Source organism: Dama dama, chromosome 5 (assembly GCF_033118175.1).
Source record: "Dama dama isolate Ldn47 chromosome 5, ASM3311817v1, whole genome shotgun sequence".
Classification (NCBI taxonomy): Eukaryota; Metazoa; Chordata; class Mammalia; order Artiodactyla; family Cervidae; genus Dama; species Dama dama.
Window position 1 is genome coordinate 88,186,352 of NC_083685.1, and position 20,000 is coordinate 88,206,351.

General features: G+C 36.5%; 1 protein-coding gene across 8 annotated transcripts in view; it reads right to left on the reverse strand.

Moving 5' to 3' along the window:
* Positions 1–20,000, reverse strand: part of RHOT1 (ras homolog family member T1) — a 62,532-nt gene that overhangs the window by 27,226 nt on the left and 15,306 nt on the right. For 7 of the 8 annotated variants that reach the window (XM_061142834.1, XM_061142831.1, XM_061142827.1 and 4 more), the window contains exons 2-9: positions 14,965–15,023; positions 12,786–12,867; positions 10,713–10,756; positions 10,377–10,430; positions 10,169–10,221; positions 7,432–7,540; positions 7,015–7,116; positions 447–545 (exon numbers count right to left, since the gene is read on the reverse strand). In XM_061142834.1, the coding sequence (XP_060998817.1) occupies positions 447–545; positions 7,015–7,116; positions 7,432–7,540; positions 10,169–10,221; positions 10,377–10,430; positions 10,713–10,756; positions 12,786–12,867; positions 14,965–15,023 (602 nt within the window). The remainder of the gene's footprint in view (positions 1–446; positions 546–7,014; positions 7,117–7,431; positions 7,541–10,168; positions 10,222–10,376; positions 10,431–10,712; positions 10,757–12,785; positions 12,868–14,964; positions 15,024–20,000) is intronic. The other variant, XM_061142829.1, reaches the window with a different exon arrangement.

The window sequence follows — 20,000 nt, forward strand, 5'->3', positions numbered from 1 at the left end:
AAGGAGTTCCAAGCAAAGGCAACAAATTCTGAATTAGGACAGCCTCTACTCTGTATTAAGTAAAGCATGTCAGACCAAGAAGGACATGTTTTCCCTACCTTCCCCATCGAGTTCCTAAAACACAGAGCGCTTTGTTTAACTATGTTATACAAAACCGAGAAGTAAAAATAATTCAGAATTCAGACTTCAAGTCATTCTTAATACACCCATTGTACACTGTGAAATGACACTCTGTCTCAGAGTCCCCTCAACTCCTAAGCAAAAGAGATTTTATCCCATAGGTAGAGATTAAATAGCCTGATGTGAAAGAGAGATTTTACATGAGAGAGATCCATGTTTATCAAAATACCATTGGTCATGCCAATAAATTTTTTATAGCTTTTCTCAGCAAACAAAAAAAAAAAAAAAATCAAGATACACAAATATCTGAAATAAAAGAAGGCTACCTGAAAGAAGTTGAGTTCAGCATCATTGAGTGTACCATCATTATCTTGATCGGATATTTTGAATATACGAGTAAGGGCTTTTATACAGGCTGGTTTCATCTGTAAATCATTGAGGAAAAATAAATTGTTTTAATGCAAATAGTTGGGATTTTAAAATATGATTTTCATAAATATACTGAGAATTCTGAATGTTTTCACTGTCAAATACATAACATCAAATATAAACAAAATGAAAAATTAACTAAAGCAAAGCCACTTTTATCCTCAAGCCACTTTAAGTAAATGCGACAATATTTACTTGGACCAATAACTAGAATAGTTAAACTCTCCCTTCATGACCACATACCTCTGAAGATGAGCGAAAGAGAAATCCATCTTTAGAAAAAGTCATTCTTCCAGTCATTCAGAAGAAATGCCCTCTCTCATTCCATGAGCTGACTTATAAAACTATAGCAAAGGCTTTTTTCTCTCAACTTCTCTGATTTTTGACCTTCTAGCAGCAAAGTAGACCAATACTTTGGCCACCTCATGTGAATAGTTGACTCATTGGAAAAGACCCTGATGCTGGGAGGGACTGGGGGCAGGAGGAGAAGGGGACGAGAGAGGATGAGATGGTTGGATGGCATCACTGACTCGATGGACATCAGTTTGAGTAAACTCCGGGAGCTGGTGATGGACAGGGAGGCCTGGCATGCTGAGATTCATGGGGTCGCAAAGAGTCAGACAGGACTGAGCGACTAACTGAACTGAACTGAACAGCAAAACAGGACCAAATGTTTCGATCTGTAACTTGTGTTTATGTGTGTATGTATCGAAGCTGGGATATAAAATGTACTGCTTCCCAAGAAGATGACAAAACAGCACTGGATGATGTGCAAAAGTTCTTTTTTTTACTACTTGCCTATTATGAGATAAGAATTATAATTTTTAAAACAAGAACTTTGCCTTTTGTGACTCTGTAAAACTTTTATAAGAAAAGCTGCTGGAAATGTATTTCAACAATTTTTATTTTAGGATTTATAATGGATAGAACAAATATTTGACTATTTAAAATAAGGCCCATGTGCTTCTAATCTGTATAACTGCTATAGGAAAATCATGGTCAACAATTCTAAGAAAATAAAACTTTCAGGGAGATCTTTGAACACTGCAAATGTGGAGGGAGATATCTTATGGACATCTGAGTGCTAGAAATGAGATGGTGAAGTGAGAAAATGAATATTTGTTAGTTTATTTACTCCCATGATACAGCTATCCAGAGCAAGCAGTAATGATGAATTTTGGTCACACTATCATAACAAACCTAAATGCATAAAATAATTTCTTTTAAAAATAGTAAAGAACAGTTATCTTCCAAAATATGCACAATTCCTCCTCCTCCTTTTTTTTTTGGTTTAAATAGGGGCTCTAGGAGAGCAATTTGATAGAGTAATAAAAAGCTGAAATCTAAGATATAAAGAGATTAGAAAGAACTGAGAAAAAGAAGTCAAACATTTAGGGAGCATGATTAGGGATGTCTTTATAAAAGAATGCTAAATGGACTATAACCTATCACATCCATAATCATGAATAACTTTTTTTTTTTTAACATTTTTATTTTGTATTGGGGTATAACCAATTAACAATTTTGCTGATAGTTTCAGGAGAAAAGCAAAGGGATTCAGCCATACATATACATGTAATGGATAACTCTTTAAGTAAAAAAAGTTATTGCTTCTGTAAATATGATCCTAATATTAGATATTCAAGATTACTAAAGATCACATTATATTTTATTTTCTCTTTTTTTAAAAATCTGTTGCATAATAATCTAGATGTTTCAAAAAGGAGCAATAGGTAAAATGATGTAAAACCCAGAATCTAAAAATAACTTTTTATTTGCAAGTGTTTTTTCCTTATATCATAAAATGCTATGTTAAAAAAAGTAACTGAAGAAAAATAAACAGTGATGCATTTTTCATTAAAGCTTGAAATGCATCAGAAGCAAAAGTGCTCTAAGGTACTGGCTCAACATGATATTTAAATATTAACCATCTTAAAATAGAACACCAAAAAATGACTACTTCTTAAACGCATTAAAAATTACACTTCAATAAAACTTAAAAATGTTGTTGTTTAGTTGCTAAGTCATGTCCAACTCTTTTGTGACCCCATGGACTAGAGCCCACCAGGTTCCTCTGTCTGTGAGATTTTCCAGGCAAGAATACTGGAATGGGGTGCCACTTCCTTCTCCAGGGGATCTTCCTGATCCAGGGATCGAACCCATGTCTCTTGAATTGGCAGGAGGATTCTTTACCACGGAGCCAGAAGGCAAGTCCCACCCCTCTCCAAAAGAGACAAATTCTACAGTAATAAAAATAAACTTACTTTGCATATAAGTAATCTAATCCTCACACAGATCTGTTTCATTATTAGGTAAGCAGAAGACTCCAGGGGTCATACAGAGTCCATCAACCACTGGAAACATATTTCCAGTTCAGGCTTTAATTATCTTGATTTGTCCTACCTACCTCAATCTGTGTTAAAAGCTTATGAATGTTATCTAAATAAAAGATTCTATTGTAAGTTTGGATTCAAGGCTTCTACTTGTATAAATCAAGGAATATAGTCTCTAAAAGTTACAGATTCTACCTTAGGTAGGTCTGCCTAAGAAATGACTAACAGATGGTAGTAAGTGTTTATTAGGGAAGGGAGGATTAGCAGATTAGCAGAACTAATAATAGGCCTAAGAAAAAAGCAGCAATTAGAGAACTGAGAACAAACTAACAGAGGGGATTCAATGTACTGCCAGGCTAAGCTCAGAGGTAAATCTCTATAGAACGAGACTGCCTACTGGACCACTAGGAAAGTTTCAGAACCTGTATTTTTAACAAGGACACCTATTGACTATTATGAGGTGAACTTTGGAAATATTGAATTAAGGGCAAGTTAGAAAGAAACATTTCAATTAAGAATATAAACCAGGATTAAGGAAGACTAAATCAGGGTCGGATTAAGGGATAACTCAGATTAATATTTATACCAGAGGTCAGCACGTTTATGGTAAAGCAATTAATAAAGACATAATAATAATGTCTAACAATAAATAAAGACATAGCAAATACTTTAGGCATTGGGGACCAACAGGCAAAATCAAGGACATCATGTAGGTACTTAGACAGCAAAGAGATAACCAAATTTCCACAAAGTTTTTATTAATTAAATTTAAAATATAATAATAACTGAGTATACCTTTGCTCTATAGGTCTACTAATATTACAGAAGGATGGAATTCTTCTTGGAGGGATAACAATTGGCTTAGTTGGGGTTCAAAGTCAGTGTTCCCTATCTTGTAATAAACCATAGTGGAATATCAGTTCAGTTCAGTCGCTCAGTCGTGTCCGACTCTTTGCGACCCCATGGATTATATAACGGAATATAATCTGCAAAAAATCCTACAAAAACAAAAAGACCACTATGATACATACCCAAAACTAACCCAGTATTATAAATCAACTATACTTTAATTTTTAAAAAAAGCTAGCTTTCCCTATCATGAAAATCAATTGCAGATATTCAGCTATTAATGCTGATTTGTAATGAGATTTCACATATTTCATCTCTGAAAATGTCTTTTTGCACAGATAAACAATCCCAATAGTGACACTGATCCATAAACATATAACTTTCTTTGAAAACATTCATCACTTGGAAGGCATTTATAGAATTCTATTTGATTCTTTTCATGATATCTGCCTGTTAATCATATAAATCTGTTCCAACTGAAGGCTGGGTGGAACCTCCTCAACTGCATGGTCAAATGGATTAGGAAATAAGGAAACTTCCTTTGCATGTGCATGGAGGTCCAAAAAAAACTGATGCTGGAATTATAGCTCAGAAAATATATCTCTTTTGCCATCTGAAGATCCACTTTTTTTCTCTTCTTGTTTTGGCATATGTATGTACTGGTAATAAGAAAACAAAATGCTACTGTTCAGAGGTACATGGCACATGAGATGCTGCTGCCAAGTCTGAAGTGTGTCAGCGCAGTTCGCAGGGCGTAGAGCAGTGGTGTGATGACAGTTACCACAGACTAGCTCTGCTGCAACCCCATGACTGCCTTCACAGCAGGAAAGCACAGACACACATGAGGGAATGAACATGGCTGTGCTACAATAAAGCTTACCTGTGAGCAATGAAATCCGAAGGCCATATAAATTTTCCCATATCTCAAAACATTATTCTTTTTGACTTTTTCCCCAATCATTAAAAAATGCAAAATGTATCTTAGCTCACAGGCTATATAAAAGCAGGTGGTGGTCGACAGATGAAGGGATAAAGTAGCTGTGGTACATATACATGATGGAATATTACTCGGCCATAAAAAGCAATGCATTTGAGTCAATTCTAATGAGGTGGATGAACCTAGAGTCTATTATACAGAGTGAAAGAAGTCAGAAAGAGAAAAACAAATATCATATACTAACGCATTTATATGGAATCTAGAAAGATGGTACTGATGAAATTATCTGCAGAGCAGCAATGGAGACAGACATACAGAACAGACTTATGGACATGGTGGCAGGGGAAAGGGTGGGATGTGTGGAGAGAATAAGATGGAAACATACATGACCACAGTAAAATAGAAAGCCGATGGGAGTCTGCTGAGTGACTCAGGGAGCTCACACCAGGGCTCTGTCGTAACCTAGAGGGGTGGGCTGGGGAGGGAGGTCCAAGAGGAAGGGGGCATATATGTATCTGTGGCTGATTCATGCTGATGCTTGGCAGAAACCAACGTAATTCTGTAAAGCTTCAATTAAAAAAAAAAAAAAAAAGCAGGTGGCAGGCCAAATTTGGCCCATGGGTCAGTTCTCCAACCATTCACCTATAGTACAAATTTTCCCTGAAAAAAATCTTTTCAGGAAGCTTTTTTCCCCCAGCCAACTTCTACTCTTTAAAAACTCAAAACAACAAAAGAAACAAATAACTCAATTAAGAGATGGATAAAATACTTAAATAGACCTTTCTCCAAAGGAGATACACAAATGGCCAATAAACACATGAAATGATGTGCAGCATCATTAGCCATCATGGAAATGCAGTTCAAACTCACATCTACCAGGATAACTACAAACAAAGGCCAGGGGGAGGATAACAGGTGCTGGCAAAGATGTGGAGAAACTGGGACTTTAATTTTAGTGGTTCCTCAATATGAGTAAAACACAGAATTACCATGTGACCTAGCAATTCCACTGCTAAACAGACATTCAAAACAGGGGTTCAAAATTGTATGTGAGTGTTCTCAGCAGTATTCACAACAGCCAAAGGGTGGAAGCAACCCAATTATCTACCAACCATTGAATGGATAAACAAAATATGCTATATCCATACAATGAAGTGTCATTTGACCATAAAAAGGAATGAAGTATTAGTAACGCTACAACATGGATGTATCTTGGAAACATTACACTACATGAAAGAAGCCAGACACAGAAGACCACATATTGTATGATTCCATTCATAAGAAATGCCCAGAATAGACAAATCCAGAGAGATAGAAAGTAGACTAGTGGTCGCCAAAAACTAGGGGAAGGGGGAGGAGGGAACGGGAGTGACTGCTAATGGGTACAGGGTTTCTCTGGGGGTGATGAAATGCTCTGAAACCAGACAGTGATGATGAACACACAACTTTGTGAATACACTAAAAATCACGGAAAAGAACAAAAAAGTGAACTTTACGGTATATGAGTTATATCTCAATTTAAAATTTAATTTTGAAAGTCTATGGTGACTGGCAGTGGAAAGAACCAGAACGTGTGAAATTCCTTAAGTTTACTGACTTAAATAATTTTGCCTGTTATAGGTAATTAAAAAAAAACAAACACCTTTACACTTTGGCAGAAAAATTCTATGGTAAAATATCGTTAAATTTTAGATATCTCATTAAGGAATTACTGTGTTTCTAAGTGAAGTGAAGTCGCTCAGTCGTGTCTGACTCTTTGCAACCCCATGGACTGTAGCCTACCAGGCTCCTCTGTCCATGGAATTTTCCAGGCAAGAGTACTGGAGTGGGTTGCCATTTCCTTCTCCAGGAGATCCTCCCAACCCAGGGATTGAAGCCAGGTCTCCCACATTGCAGGCAGACGCTTTACCATCTGAGCCACCAGGGAAGCCTAAACTATGGAACAAAAGGGAGTATTCCAATTGTATTATATATTGTATCCATGTCAAATAATTAAACAAGTTTTTCGATTGTAGGTGTTATTAAGCTAGTGGATTTTATAGTAGCAAAGCAAACAGACCATTAGTTAAGTCTTTGGACTTTTTGTTGTTTCGGTCGCCAATTCTTCTGTTTGTTTTAATTACATTTCTTAAAATAGTATTCGACCTGACATATTATTCTGAGCATTAAATCTGACTGTCTTTGAAGAAAAGTATCTAGGAAATACAATAGTTTAATAAGCAATAAATTTAAATTTCAGCAGTTTATATGAATACTTAAGAGTGACTAACCATCAGTATCATGATGGAGTTGCTACCTACACATCCCAGTCCTTACTAACATGGTCTGATGGGATGGAGGGTTTACCTCTTTCTCCTCTGGGCAGTACAGGGGCCCTGTAGGATGAAGAACTGCTTTCTGTGCATAATAGAAGAGCTCTGATATGTTCTTCAGGTTTTTTGCTGAACACTGAAAAGAAAATTTTAAATGCTTCACTCAAAGCAATTCAGAGAGAGCGAGCTAAAAACATTAAAAAAAATTTTTTTTAACTATCAAGATTCCTTGAAGAAACTGAAAAAATGCATTTTTCTTACTGGATATCACCATATGATTGTCTACAAAGAGCTCAGAGGCCAATCCCAAGTTCTCTGTTTTATTTGATTTATGTGACTTCACAAACAGGAAATTTACTCCACCCCACATCTTCCCCCATCTCCTATTCTGAACCTCAATTTAGTGAGAATTCACCAATCGTAAATTTCAAAATCAAATGAGAAGGCATACCTCCACACAGGTTTCTATTTCTGTGTATTGGTTCATAATAGGAAGGATGGTCTCCATACTGCTATATTCCACCAGGTCAGATTTGTTGCCAACCAGTATCAAAGGCAGCCTGAAATAAACAGGGCACATGGTAATAATAAGGAAGGCAAAAGACATGAGATTTTATTTTAATGTAACCTGGTAAAGTACAGTGATAAAGTAATTGAAGAGGGCTAACTATACATGGTAATCAGGGAACAATCCCTCTGACAAGGTGGCATTTGAGTCAAGAAGTGAAGGATGAGATGGAATCTGTCAGGTGAAGAGCCTGGAAAGAGCTGGCTGGGACAAGGGGGACAGCATATGGAAAAGCTCCAAACTGAAGAAACATCCCCATGAGTCCGGAGAACAGAAAAATGCCAGAGCGGTTGAGGAGTACTAGGCAAAGGGGAAGACATATGAAGTGGAGCTGGACAGAAGAGCAAAGGCCAGATGCAAAGGACTTTACAGCTATAGTAAAGAGAGTGTGTTTTAAGTGTAAAATGGGAAGCCACAGAAGGGTTATAAGTAGGTGAATGACATGATCTGATAGACATTTTTAAATGCACTCATTTGTTATCTTTTAGAGATACATATCGAAATAGTTATAGTATGGTATGTCTGATTTGTTCAAAATGATCCCAAAGGGAGGTGTGATAAATGAAACAACAGTGGCCATGAGTTGTTGATTGTTGAAGCTGGATGATACAGAGGGATTCATTATACTGTTCTCTCTACTTTTGAATATATTTGATTTTTTTTCAATAATAAAAAAAGTTCTTTTAATGTGGTATCCTGGATTAGCATAGTGAAGACAGAGAGGAAATTTTCAGATTTGAGATGTATTTTTGAAATAGAACAGATAGGAGCAATGGTAGATTAGATATGGAGATTGAAGGAAAACAGAAATCAAGAAAAGTACATAGATTTTTTTGGCTGGACGAAAGGAGTAGATTTTTTTTTTTTTTCCATTTTTAAAGTTTTAATTGAATTTGTTACAATACATTGCTTCTGTTTTATGTTTTGGTCCTTTGGCCCAGAGGCATGTGGGATCCTAGTTCCCCATACTGGAAAGCGAAGTCCCAACCACTGGACCACCAGGGAAGTCCCCACAATGAACAGATCTTTTGAGACAGAAAAGATTGAGAAATCTGTGGGTGGGGGCAGCGGGGAATAGGCAGGGAATAAAGAATTTCATTTTCAATAAATTAAATCTGAAAGGCCTATCAGAAATCTGAATGGGGATTACCAAGGAGAACTAGCCCAGAGGAGAACAATTATTTGTACAACCCACAAGAGAGCTTAAAGAGAAGGCAAATCATCTAGCTGGGACTCCAGATTGTAAAAGAAACACTTGCAGGCACTTATTTAACCACCTAGTGTGGTTATTATGTGTAAAAGGACTGGCCCACTACATAACCCAAACATAGATTGTTAATAGAGCCAGGAGAGTTCCCAAAAATGCACTGCTTTACAACCAAAGGTGTGCTCAGAATAATTTACGGGTCTCAAAAAAAGAAAACACACAAGTCCAAGCCCTACTCCAAATGTACTAATCCTAAAACTCAAACAGTAGAGCAAAGGCATCTATGTTGTTGTAAGGTACCTCAGGTGACAGTGATGGGCACATCTGACTAAGGACCACCGTGATAGTGGTCCACAGAAGTCCTAGATAAGAACATATGTATAACAAATATAAACCTAAGGTATGAGGCCCAAGAAAGAAGGTACTGGGAATGTGTGAAGGCCATACATTAATGAAACAGACCACCTTGGAACAAATCCACCACAAGAGAAATAAATATGCTCCTATGACTCAGGGAAGGGTAAGGGTACACCCACACCTGAGAACGCTCAATGAGATCTAGTTAGATCTCAGTAGACCTCCCCAACACTGAAGGCCACTTTCAGATGGCGCACTAAAAGGGGCATGACACGAGCCAGCTAGTTTCTAGAGAGCAGTTTAGGAAGCTGTCATGGTAGAGTCAATTTTAAAAATTCAGTTGTTCAAGTTAGTGCTTCATAGATCCTGGCAAAACTGACTTCTCAAAAGGGTCCTCAAAACAGTTCAAGAAATAAGCAAGAAAAGCAAGTGCCAGGAGCTCAGAGGCATTGCTTCCTCCAAGGAAGTCCGGTCCAATACAACCTGTATGACCACAGAAATGAACTTTATTTGTACTTTCCATTACCCTAACCTCTAGCCACAAGTGTCTATCAAGCACTTGAAATGTGGCTGCATCTGAGGCAATGAATTTTTAGTTTTATTTAATTTTACTTAAAGTTAAATTGCCACAACTGACTAGAAGCTACTGCATTGGACAGTATAGCCCTAGAGAGCTCCTTTCAGCTCAGTCAGTAAGTCATTACAAAGTGATTTTAAAACAGTGATAATGACTGTGCTCTTTCATATTTCAGATGGTGAACATTCAATGACTGGGGTAATGCCAGTCCTCAAAAGGGCATCTCAAGAGAGCGGGCACATTACAGTTTCAGAGCTCTATTTTCTGCTCTGCTCTCAAATATGTATGCAGCCTCAAGTAATTCCTCTCCGATGAAGGTGTGTGTGTATAAACAGACCTATTATATAAAGCACATATGGCAAACTGTTCACTAGTAGATCTAAGTGAATAGTTTACAGATGTTCATTGCACTATTTCTTGCGACTTTTCTCTAAGTTTGAAATTTTTGAATACACAAAGTTTGAGAGAGAAAAAAGTACCTGCTGTCTTTGTCTGTTCTTTCATTTATGAGAGGAATCCATCGACTTGTTACCTAAAATGAAAATTAAAAGGAGTTAAGGCCTAATGGGGATCTCCCGTGAAAACACTCCACCCTAGGACTTCTAAAATTCTAAATTGAGGATCAATTTTTAAAGTGTCCCCACTGAAATTTAACAAAGTATAGTGAAAAAAGTCACACAGTCATACCTTATCAATGGAATGCTTGTTGTTAACAGCATAAACTATGCAGATGACATTAGCCTATAAGAAAAATTAACAAATTGATGGTATTTTAAAATAATACAAATGTAGCATTTAATTACCAGCTAGTTAATGTATTTCAGTCAAACAAAGAAAAAAATTTGAAAATTAAAAACTTAGCATGCCTCTAAGAGCAAAGGATTTACGGCAAAAATACATACTCAAAGTCAGCAGCGACAGTGAAGAACTGAAAAAGCCCTCTCTGTGAGAGAAGGAATGGCAGGCACAGGATCATCACTGTTCTACCACAAACAAACCTAGAACTATTTTTTTTTAACTCACCTGTGATATTTCTTGATGAAGCTGCTCATCACTCTGTTCTGCTTCTACAAATGACAAAGTCAATTTTTTTTTCATATTTTAAACACTTTCATAAAAATGAATCAACAACCAAGCTAAAATCCATCTGACATCCATCTAACATCCTTCAAAGCCTCCCTCACCCCTCATGTCATTTACAAGATGTACTTCCAGACAAGTGGCAAAGAAAAGGCCAAGCCAGAGAAAGGAAAGAGTGGAACTATGATAAGGAAGCTGGCTGGCACCGAGAGACAAGTCTACACGGGGATAAGTCAGGCAGGGAACAGCACAGGGCACTGTGTGATAAATCTGGGCCAGCATCTGACCCAAAGCTGAGAAGGGCCTGGCAAAAGAGATCAGAAACTCTAGCTAGAAGACTGAGTACTAAAGAGTCAGAAGCCCAGACAAGTCTATACACACAGGGTCAAAAAGCCAGGTGAGAGTCTGGGAAATACAAGCTTAAGACCTAGAAAGCCTATAGAAGTAATCTCCTCCCCCCCCACCATAGAAGTAATCTTAACCAGGCCCCAGAGGCAAGGCCAGAGCATGATAACGAAAAGTCAAGCATTCCCTCACTCGCCCATCTCTCTGGCTAGAACTGGCCTCATGGAGGGATATGCCTATAATCCCACAGGTGCAGGGGACGGGCATGGTACATAGCTAGGAGAGAGAGGAGAGAGAAGTAAACAAACGGAGAGCAAAGCCATTATTGATCTATTAGATCACTTTGCGTTTAACTGCTTCCCCTCTAAATGTTATTTCTGACATACAAACTAATGTTACAAATGAGTACAATGGTATCTCAATTAATGCTAAATAACTGGCCGTATTTCAAATATCTTCTCATAAGTTGAATAATCAAGCAGTTAAAGCTTCAATTGTAATACTGAAGTGAATCTAAACATGTAGCTACACACACTGAAAAAGAAAAATCCTATACATAGAGCTAGTTATGAGACAGACTCTAGCAGGGAGCATCCAACTCCCCTCAGCTTCTAGTACAGTACTGTCCAACAGAAATATGATATAAACCATACAAGGAATTTTAAATTTTCTAGTAGTCACCTTAAACAAAGTAAAAAGAAACAGGTAAAATGACTTTTTAATTTAACCCAAAGTATCAAAAATACTAAAATTTCAACATGTAACCAACAGAAAAATTATGAGATACTGTTATTTCATACCGTCTTCTAAATCCACTTATATTTTATACTTAGAGCACATTTCAATTTAGACTAGACACATTTTAAGTGTTCAACAGTCACATGTATTAGACTGTACAGTTCTAGTATTTCATTTTTAGAATGGACAGTATACCAGCTCAGCACAACAAAGTATTACCAATGTGGTTATACACATTTTTAAAAATAGATTTCATTTTTCAGAGCAGTTTTAGATTCACAGCAAAACTGAGTGGAAGACACAGAGATTTCCCATATACCTCCTGATTTCATATACAGTTTCCCCCATTATCAACAGCCCTCATCAGAGATACATGTTACAACTGACCCTTCCTTTACAAATGAAGTTCCAGAACAAAGCAAAATAATGATTAAAAAGTAAGTAGTATTGTGCAGAAAAACTTTACATTATTAAAAACAATATAGATGTGCTTCCATTATCATTTAACGTAAGCAACCTGTTTTAACTTTTTTTTTTAGGACAAACTCTGACAAATTAAAAAACAAACTTAGAACTCAACAAATTTTCACATGAGAACTCTTTCTACATCACCAGAGCATACCTGAATGCCTGATAACAAAATAACAGAGAACTCTCTGCAAATATGCTAATTCAAGGAGGGTTATGATTTATCTAGTCCTTTGCCATTCTCCCTTCCCTTTCATTATTATGGAACCCAACTTAGTAAATTAGGGACAGAGTACTGCAAGGTAAAGGCTTTTTGTGGGGTGTGGGATGAGACAAGAGTAAATGATCATTTATTGCGAGAAAAAGAGACACCCCTCCTAAAACATTTTTTAACGCTCAGTAAGTATCTTTTCAAAGACTTTTAAATTAACTCTACAGCTTCACCTGCGAGAAGACATTTACTACCTGAGTAATCTACAATGTGCGTTGGAACTCTCTCAGGGGTAACATCAGCTGGAATGGTGATTTCTTCTGCCCGGGGAGGAACCTTCATTTGTAAACAAATATAAAAGAAGGAAAAACCTTTGAATATCAGCAATCAAACTTTTTAGTAGATTATGTAAATTCATGCATAATTAGCCATTTGACCTATGCTTACCTTTACAAGTATTTACTATAATTTTAAATGTTTATTTTTGTGCTTTACCATAGATGCAAATACACATTAAAGCTATATGATAAAACACTTAAAAAAAAAAAAAAAGGCACATTTATACCTGTGTGGGCACAGGACATATTAAGGATACTTTAGCTCCCAAAACAATACTTAAAAATTAGATTTCTAAAATGTAGTTTTCATTCTATTTTGTTGAAGGCTTAAAATATTCTGCAAGTGAAGACCTATCCTCAAGTGGTTAAGATTCCATGCTCCTGTCCTCTCCAACTACCAACCGGCAGGATGACAGCTAGAAGAAGGGCTGATCCACCATCAGTGAGGTGGGGACCAGGAGAATACACTATCAACATTCATGTGCATCCATGCAGTAGGATTCAAGAAGTGTGTCCCTCAGGCATTCAAAGAAATCCAGAAATTGGCCATGAAGGAGATGGGAACCCCAGATGTTCGCATTGACACAGCTCAATAGAGCTGTCTGGGCCAAAGGAATAAGGAATGTCCCATAGTGGATCCGTATGCAGCTTTCCAGAAAACGAAATTAAGCTCACCAAACAAGCTCTACACTTGGGCTACCTACATGCCTGTCACCACTCTACAGACAGTTAATGTGGATGAGAACTGCTGATTGTCCAATAAAGTTATTGAACCAAAAAAAAAAAACCCAAAAACATTCTGCACTCCCAATGCAGGAGGTACAGATTCCATCCCTGGTCACGATTCTGCATGCCACTCAGGGCAGCCAAAAAAAAAAAAGAAAAGAAATCCTCAAATAAATTAATAAATTATCAAAATTTATCTCTTCTAGAAGGTTTGGCTATATAATCCTTAAGCATAATAACCCCATTATTAAAAAAAACTCCTTATCCACACCCAAAAGGACTATGATAAAATGACAATTCTAAACTAAGTTAAAATATCACAAAAAACTTTTAGGTATTATACTGTAAGTGATCATAACTAATGTTGCTGATTTCACAAACCACATATGATAATACACTCCACTTTTCAAATTAAGTTATGATTTAACTATCTTATTTAAGAGAAAAAAGTGAAAGAAACAATGGTCACATGACAATTGTAATTACTGAAATAACTACCACATAATACATTAAATTCCTCTCTGAACAATGAAATTGCAGATATTCCTAATTAAACAAAAGTAAATAAATGATAAATGCAAACCATGACGATAGTAATACATACTACATGAAGAAAGAAAATAAAAAGAAATAATCTTTATCTCATTTGCACTGATCCCATTCCTCATAACAATATCTTTACATAATGCTTTAGGCAACTGTTCACCATACTGGATCTTCCAACATGTAAGTAGATACACTGCCAGCAAAACTAAAGCCACCATGCTTTTGGTGGTATTTCAGTAAGTTTATCTCATTTGAGACCCACAACAATTCTTCGAGGTGGGCAAGGTGGAATTAATTAGATTTTTTATTTGTAAAATGATGTAGGTAGATAATATTTGAGATTTTCGAACATGTGTATCAGAATCCTAGTTGCTCTAATGATGTCTCAAAGACTGGGGAGAGTCAGACAGAAGGCAGGTGGGGAGCCAGACACTTCATCCTTACTTCAATTAAAGGAATACTCACCTGTTCTTTATTTGGGGCTTATAAAAACATATTATTTTTAAGAAAGAATTACACAGCTTAGATGATCCCTAATATTCCTTTCAGCTCCCATTTTACAGATGAGACAACTAAGACAGAGATGACAAATGTCCTAGCCAAGGTCAAAAGTAAGAAACACAAAGGCCTTATGTGAACTCAGAACTGGTTTGACTCTTTCTCCTATATTTCAGAGATGTCCTGTAAAAACTAATATGAGCCTTTCTAAAAAGTCACTAACTATCAGAAAGGAAACACATGCCAAAAAAAAACCTAAAATGTATTTCATTTAACTCAATTTTGACAAAAAATTTAAATGTAGGAAAGAAATCACAATGCCTACCTCTTCTGGGAATTCTTCACTGACTAGAGACATAATCAGTGATGTCTTCCCAACTCTAGCTGTGAAAAGAAAAAAGGATTACTTTAATAAGATATTCAGATTCTAGAAAGCTCAAATTTAGCAACCACACAGCGAAGTCTGTTATTTGTTACCTAAAATCAGAGGATCAGAGGCATCTAAATTACCAATTTTCAGTACATCTTATTTTTCTGCTTAGGAAAGTTACACATGTTCACCATTTAAAACAAAAAATTACTAAAATATATAGTATAAATGTAAAATCCCCCATAGTATCCCCCATAAACTGTTTAATATGTGTAGCCTCCCATATCTTCCCACACTCATATTAACATATTATAATAATTTACCACAGTAGAATCAGAGTATTTATACTATTTTACAATTTTTATCACTTAATTATGTGTTAGGGCAGTATTCCATGACAATCTTTAAAAAATCTCCCAGGAGAGGGAAGAGAAAGTTATTATCTAATAAATAACAGAGTTTTTGTTGGTGCTGAAGAAGTTTTAAATGTAGAAAGTGGTGATGGTTACACAACATCGCAAACATATTTAATGCCCTTGAACGGAATATTTACTAAAGGTAAAAATGTTATGTTGTTTTGTATATTTAATCACAATTTTTAAAAGCAGTAATAATAATGCATTTTATATTAACATTTAAAAAGCTTCCTACATTATTTTTTGATAAGTGTATAAGAATCCAGTGTGTGATATGTCATAATTTATTAATGCAATCCCCTAATGATGAACAGGGCTGCAATGTTAATTTCTACAGGATAAGTTCCTAGAAGAGGAACTCAAGATAGCATGCATGATCTTTTTGTTTTTAATAGACACTGTTATATTATTGCCAAAAAAGAATAATTTACATCATTATCAATAGAAGATCAGAGTATCTATTTCTTCATATCTTTACATCCTTTCTTAAGGTATCATATTTAAAGGGTTAGTAAGAGCAAAGAAACTTTCCTGTTACATTTTCTAACCTAGCAGTTTTTTTAATGTACAAACTTAAATTCTTAATTTTCTTTCTGAAACTTGACTTTCATTCCCATCATTTTCTGATCATATGATTACTATTATTAGACATTCAAATGCTTATCAACTAAAATCCTTCTGTGATTCGAGAGGAAAACAGTCCACCTGCCTGTGGACCTCTGCTGTGATAGCAAACTATAGTTTTCAAAAGTCTAAATATAAAAGAGCTGGAAAATGTTAAAGTCAAGGAAAGTCACATTCCTTTGCTAAATAAGTGACTAAAAGAAAGTGTGACTAAAACTACAAGTCAAGTCTGTGGAAAAATAATGACTGGCTGGAAGGGAGAGTAGTGGTGAAAACAACTCAGATGGCGTGCTGCAAACAAGCGGCTACAGCTGATAAAGGGCAGTCCCGGTGCTTAACAGGCATCTTCTGGCTCTTGACTCCTCAATCCTTTCAATTTACATGTGTGAGAAGGCTTGGGCCTTCTTCAAGGGGCTGACAACAAGGTAACATTTCCCTGAGTCAGAGAATCTGGAACCCATCATCAGAGAACTGCTAGGAGCCAGGTACTGAAGTCAACTTATCCAGCTCCCCACAGAAATTTCAGATGAAGAGCCTGGGACCCAGCCACAGTGATTTTCTCATGGTCTCACTAGAAGACTAGTTACAGACCTAGGAGAATAACCCATTTTAACACGTTAGTAATACAGAAAATGCATGACGACCCCCAAAGTCACACCGCATACACAAATACTACGTAAGTTAATTAAAATAATTCACTGATTCACTGGTGACTAATCCAGCAGCTCTGACTCTTTTTATTTTTAGAAAATTCCAGATGTACAGAAAAATTGCAAAAATAATTCAAAGGAGTCATGTCTATCCTTTAACCAAATTCCCTACATGTTAGCATTTAACCATACTTAGATTATTATTCTCTCTCTATATATATAATATACATATAAAATTTAAAAAAAAAATTGAGAGTAAATCACAAACATGATGCCCCTTTACCCTGAAGCACGCCAGTATGTATTTCCTAGAAACAGTATCATTCTCTTACATAACCACAGTTAAATCAAGTAATGTCAAGATCAGGAAATTAACACCCAAAACAGTGCTATTATGTAATCTATAAACCTTATTCATGTCTCACTATTATCCGTTATAGAAAAGGAAAATCTTTTTTGTCCAGAATCAAACGTTCCATTTGGTTGTCATATCTCTTTAGTCTCCTTTAATCTGGAGGCTTTCCTCCATCTTTATCTTTCATGACCTTCACATTTCTGAAGACTAAAGTCATTTATTCTGTAATATCTCTCTCAACTGGATCTGTATGATGTTATCCCACGATTAATTTCAGGCTCTGTTTTTTTTGCAGAATATGCAAGAAGTGATAATGTCAATTTGTCCCATTACTGTGATGTTCGCTGTCATCACTTGGAGGAGGTGATGTTAGGTTTCTCCAGTAAAGTTATTTTTTTCTAATTAAAAAATATCCTATGAGGAGGTACTTTGAGACTATGTAAATATTGTGGTTCTCATCAAACCTTTGGCTATTAGGTTTAGCAGCCATTCAAGCTTCTTGCCTAAAACAAGTACTGCTATCGTGGCTGCTAGATGGTGATTTTTTATTTCTATCTATTCTCCTGTATTACTTTGCATTCTCCTGTAAGAAAAAACTTTCCTTTCTGTTTCTTATGAGTGTGGTCTTATGGATTATTATATTACTCTATGGGTTATAATCCATTACAGTCATTATCTGGAGGCTCAAATTGTTTCATTTTATTTAAAAAAATGGCAGTTAGGCCAGTATATATCACCATGAACAATATGATTTTTTTCTTTCCTTTATTATTAAAAAATGGAAAAGTTTCAGAATTAGTGACAACAGTGTAATCGGGTATGTGAACCCATCACCCAACCTCATCTCTTTTCTATATTCTCTCTTGTCCTTTCCCATGAATTATTTTGAAGCAAGTCTCAAATACGTATCATCTTCACCACGTACAATATGATTTTATAAATATGTATAATTTGGGGGACTAGAAAAAGTCAACATTTTCAGGGAGATAATAATACCATCTCTTCAAGGTTCCATTAAGAATTAAACAACATCATATATGTGCAAGTGCTTAGCAGAGCACCTGACCTATCACTGTCTCTCAATAAATAAAGGTTTTAACTTTCCTTCTTAAAAAACAAAAGTCACTTTGGTGGTAAAAACTGTCACATTCTAAATTTACAGATGGCAACTGAAATTTACTTCAACTTTGACATGTTAAATGCATTCCTGCATCCCTTCTATGTATTTCTTGAGCACTTCTACACTCAAGGCACTATTCCAAGTCAGGGGGATACTACTGATCAAGGCATTATGTTTCCCCAACTTTTATATTCATGGAGATTATATTCCAATGGATTTATGAGATTTTCACCAACAAGGAACACTCTTTCTACACATCAGGATAAAAGCTAAAATTAAAAAAAAAAAAAAAATCATAACCATGTTTGCCTACCCCTTTCTCTGTACTGATCATTCAAATTCTGTCAAACTTCCTCTGACAGTTTTAATACTCATTCCTTCCTCTGTTCCCAGTTTCCCCTAAATATAGCACCTTTACCAAAACACTTCCTAGTTCACAACTTTCTACCCCCTTATCCTGTCTCTCCTCTCATTAATATATCAGTAATACAAATGCTAATACATCTTTCTTGCACATTCTTTACATTTCCTAACTCACCTGATCAAAAGCCATCCCTGACTCTCAATTACCTACCGAATCAAAGTGTTGCTATTCTACTGGCCTTTGAAAATCATAATTTAACCCCAGATCATGTCTGTCTTTCCTGCTAGTCCTCATACATGATTTACTCAAATAAAGCCATTCTGTTTTGTGTAGGCACAAACAAGCCATGATAAATCCTGGCCCCCCTCACATGGTTTTCTTCATCTAGACTACCATCCCCTTTCTCTGGTCTACTTTACCAAACATTTACCATCTCTCAAGAACAGCTCCATCTCTTCATTCTTTCTGGAGCTGTTTCTCCACTGATCTCCAGTAGCCTATTGGGCACCTATTGACCGGGGAGTTCATCTTTCAGTGTCCTATCTTTTTGCCTTTTCATGCTAATCATGGGGTTCTCAAGGCAAGAATACTGGCTTGCCATTCCCTTCTCCAGTGGACCATGGTTTGTCAGAACTCTGCACCATGACCCGTCCATCTTGGGTGGCCCTACATGGCATGGCTCACAGTTTCACTGAGTTAGACAAGGCTGTGGTCCATGTAATCAGTTTGCTTAGTTTTCTGTGATTGTGGTTTTCATTCTGTCTGCCCTCTGATAAGGAGATAAGGAGAGACTGCCTGAGGGGGAAACTGGGTCTTGTTCTGATGGGCGGGGCCTTGCTCAGTAAATCTTTAATCCAGTTTTCTGTTGATGGGTGGAGCTGTGTTCCCTCCCTGCTATTTAACTGGGGCCAAACTATGGTGGAGGTAATGAAGATAATAGTGACCTCCTTCAAAAGATCCTCTTCCAACAATACAAGAGAAGACTCTCTACGTGGACATCACCAGATGGTCAACACCGAAATCAGATTGATAATATTCTTTGCAGTCAAAGATGGAGAAGCTCCAAACATTCAGCAAAAACAAGACTGGGAGCTGACTGTGGCTCAGATCATGAACTCCTTACCGCCAAATTCAGACTTAAATTGAAGAAGTAGGGAAAACCACTTAGACCATTCAGGTATGACCTAAATCAAATCCCTTACCATTATACAGTGGAAGTAAGAAACAGAAGGTGAGGGTGGGATATTTCAAAAGAACAGCATGTATACTATCTATGGTGAAACAGATCACCAGCCCAGGTGGGATGCATGAGACAAGTGCTCCGGCCTGGTGCACTGGGAAGACCCAGAGGAATCGAGTGGAGAGGGAGGTGGGAGGGGGGATCGGGATTGGGAATACATGTAAATCCATGGCTGATTCATATCAATGTATGACAAAACCCACTGGAAAAAAAAAAATAATA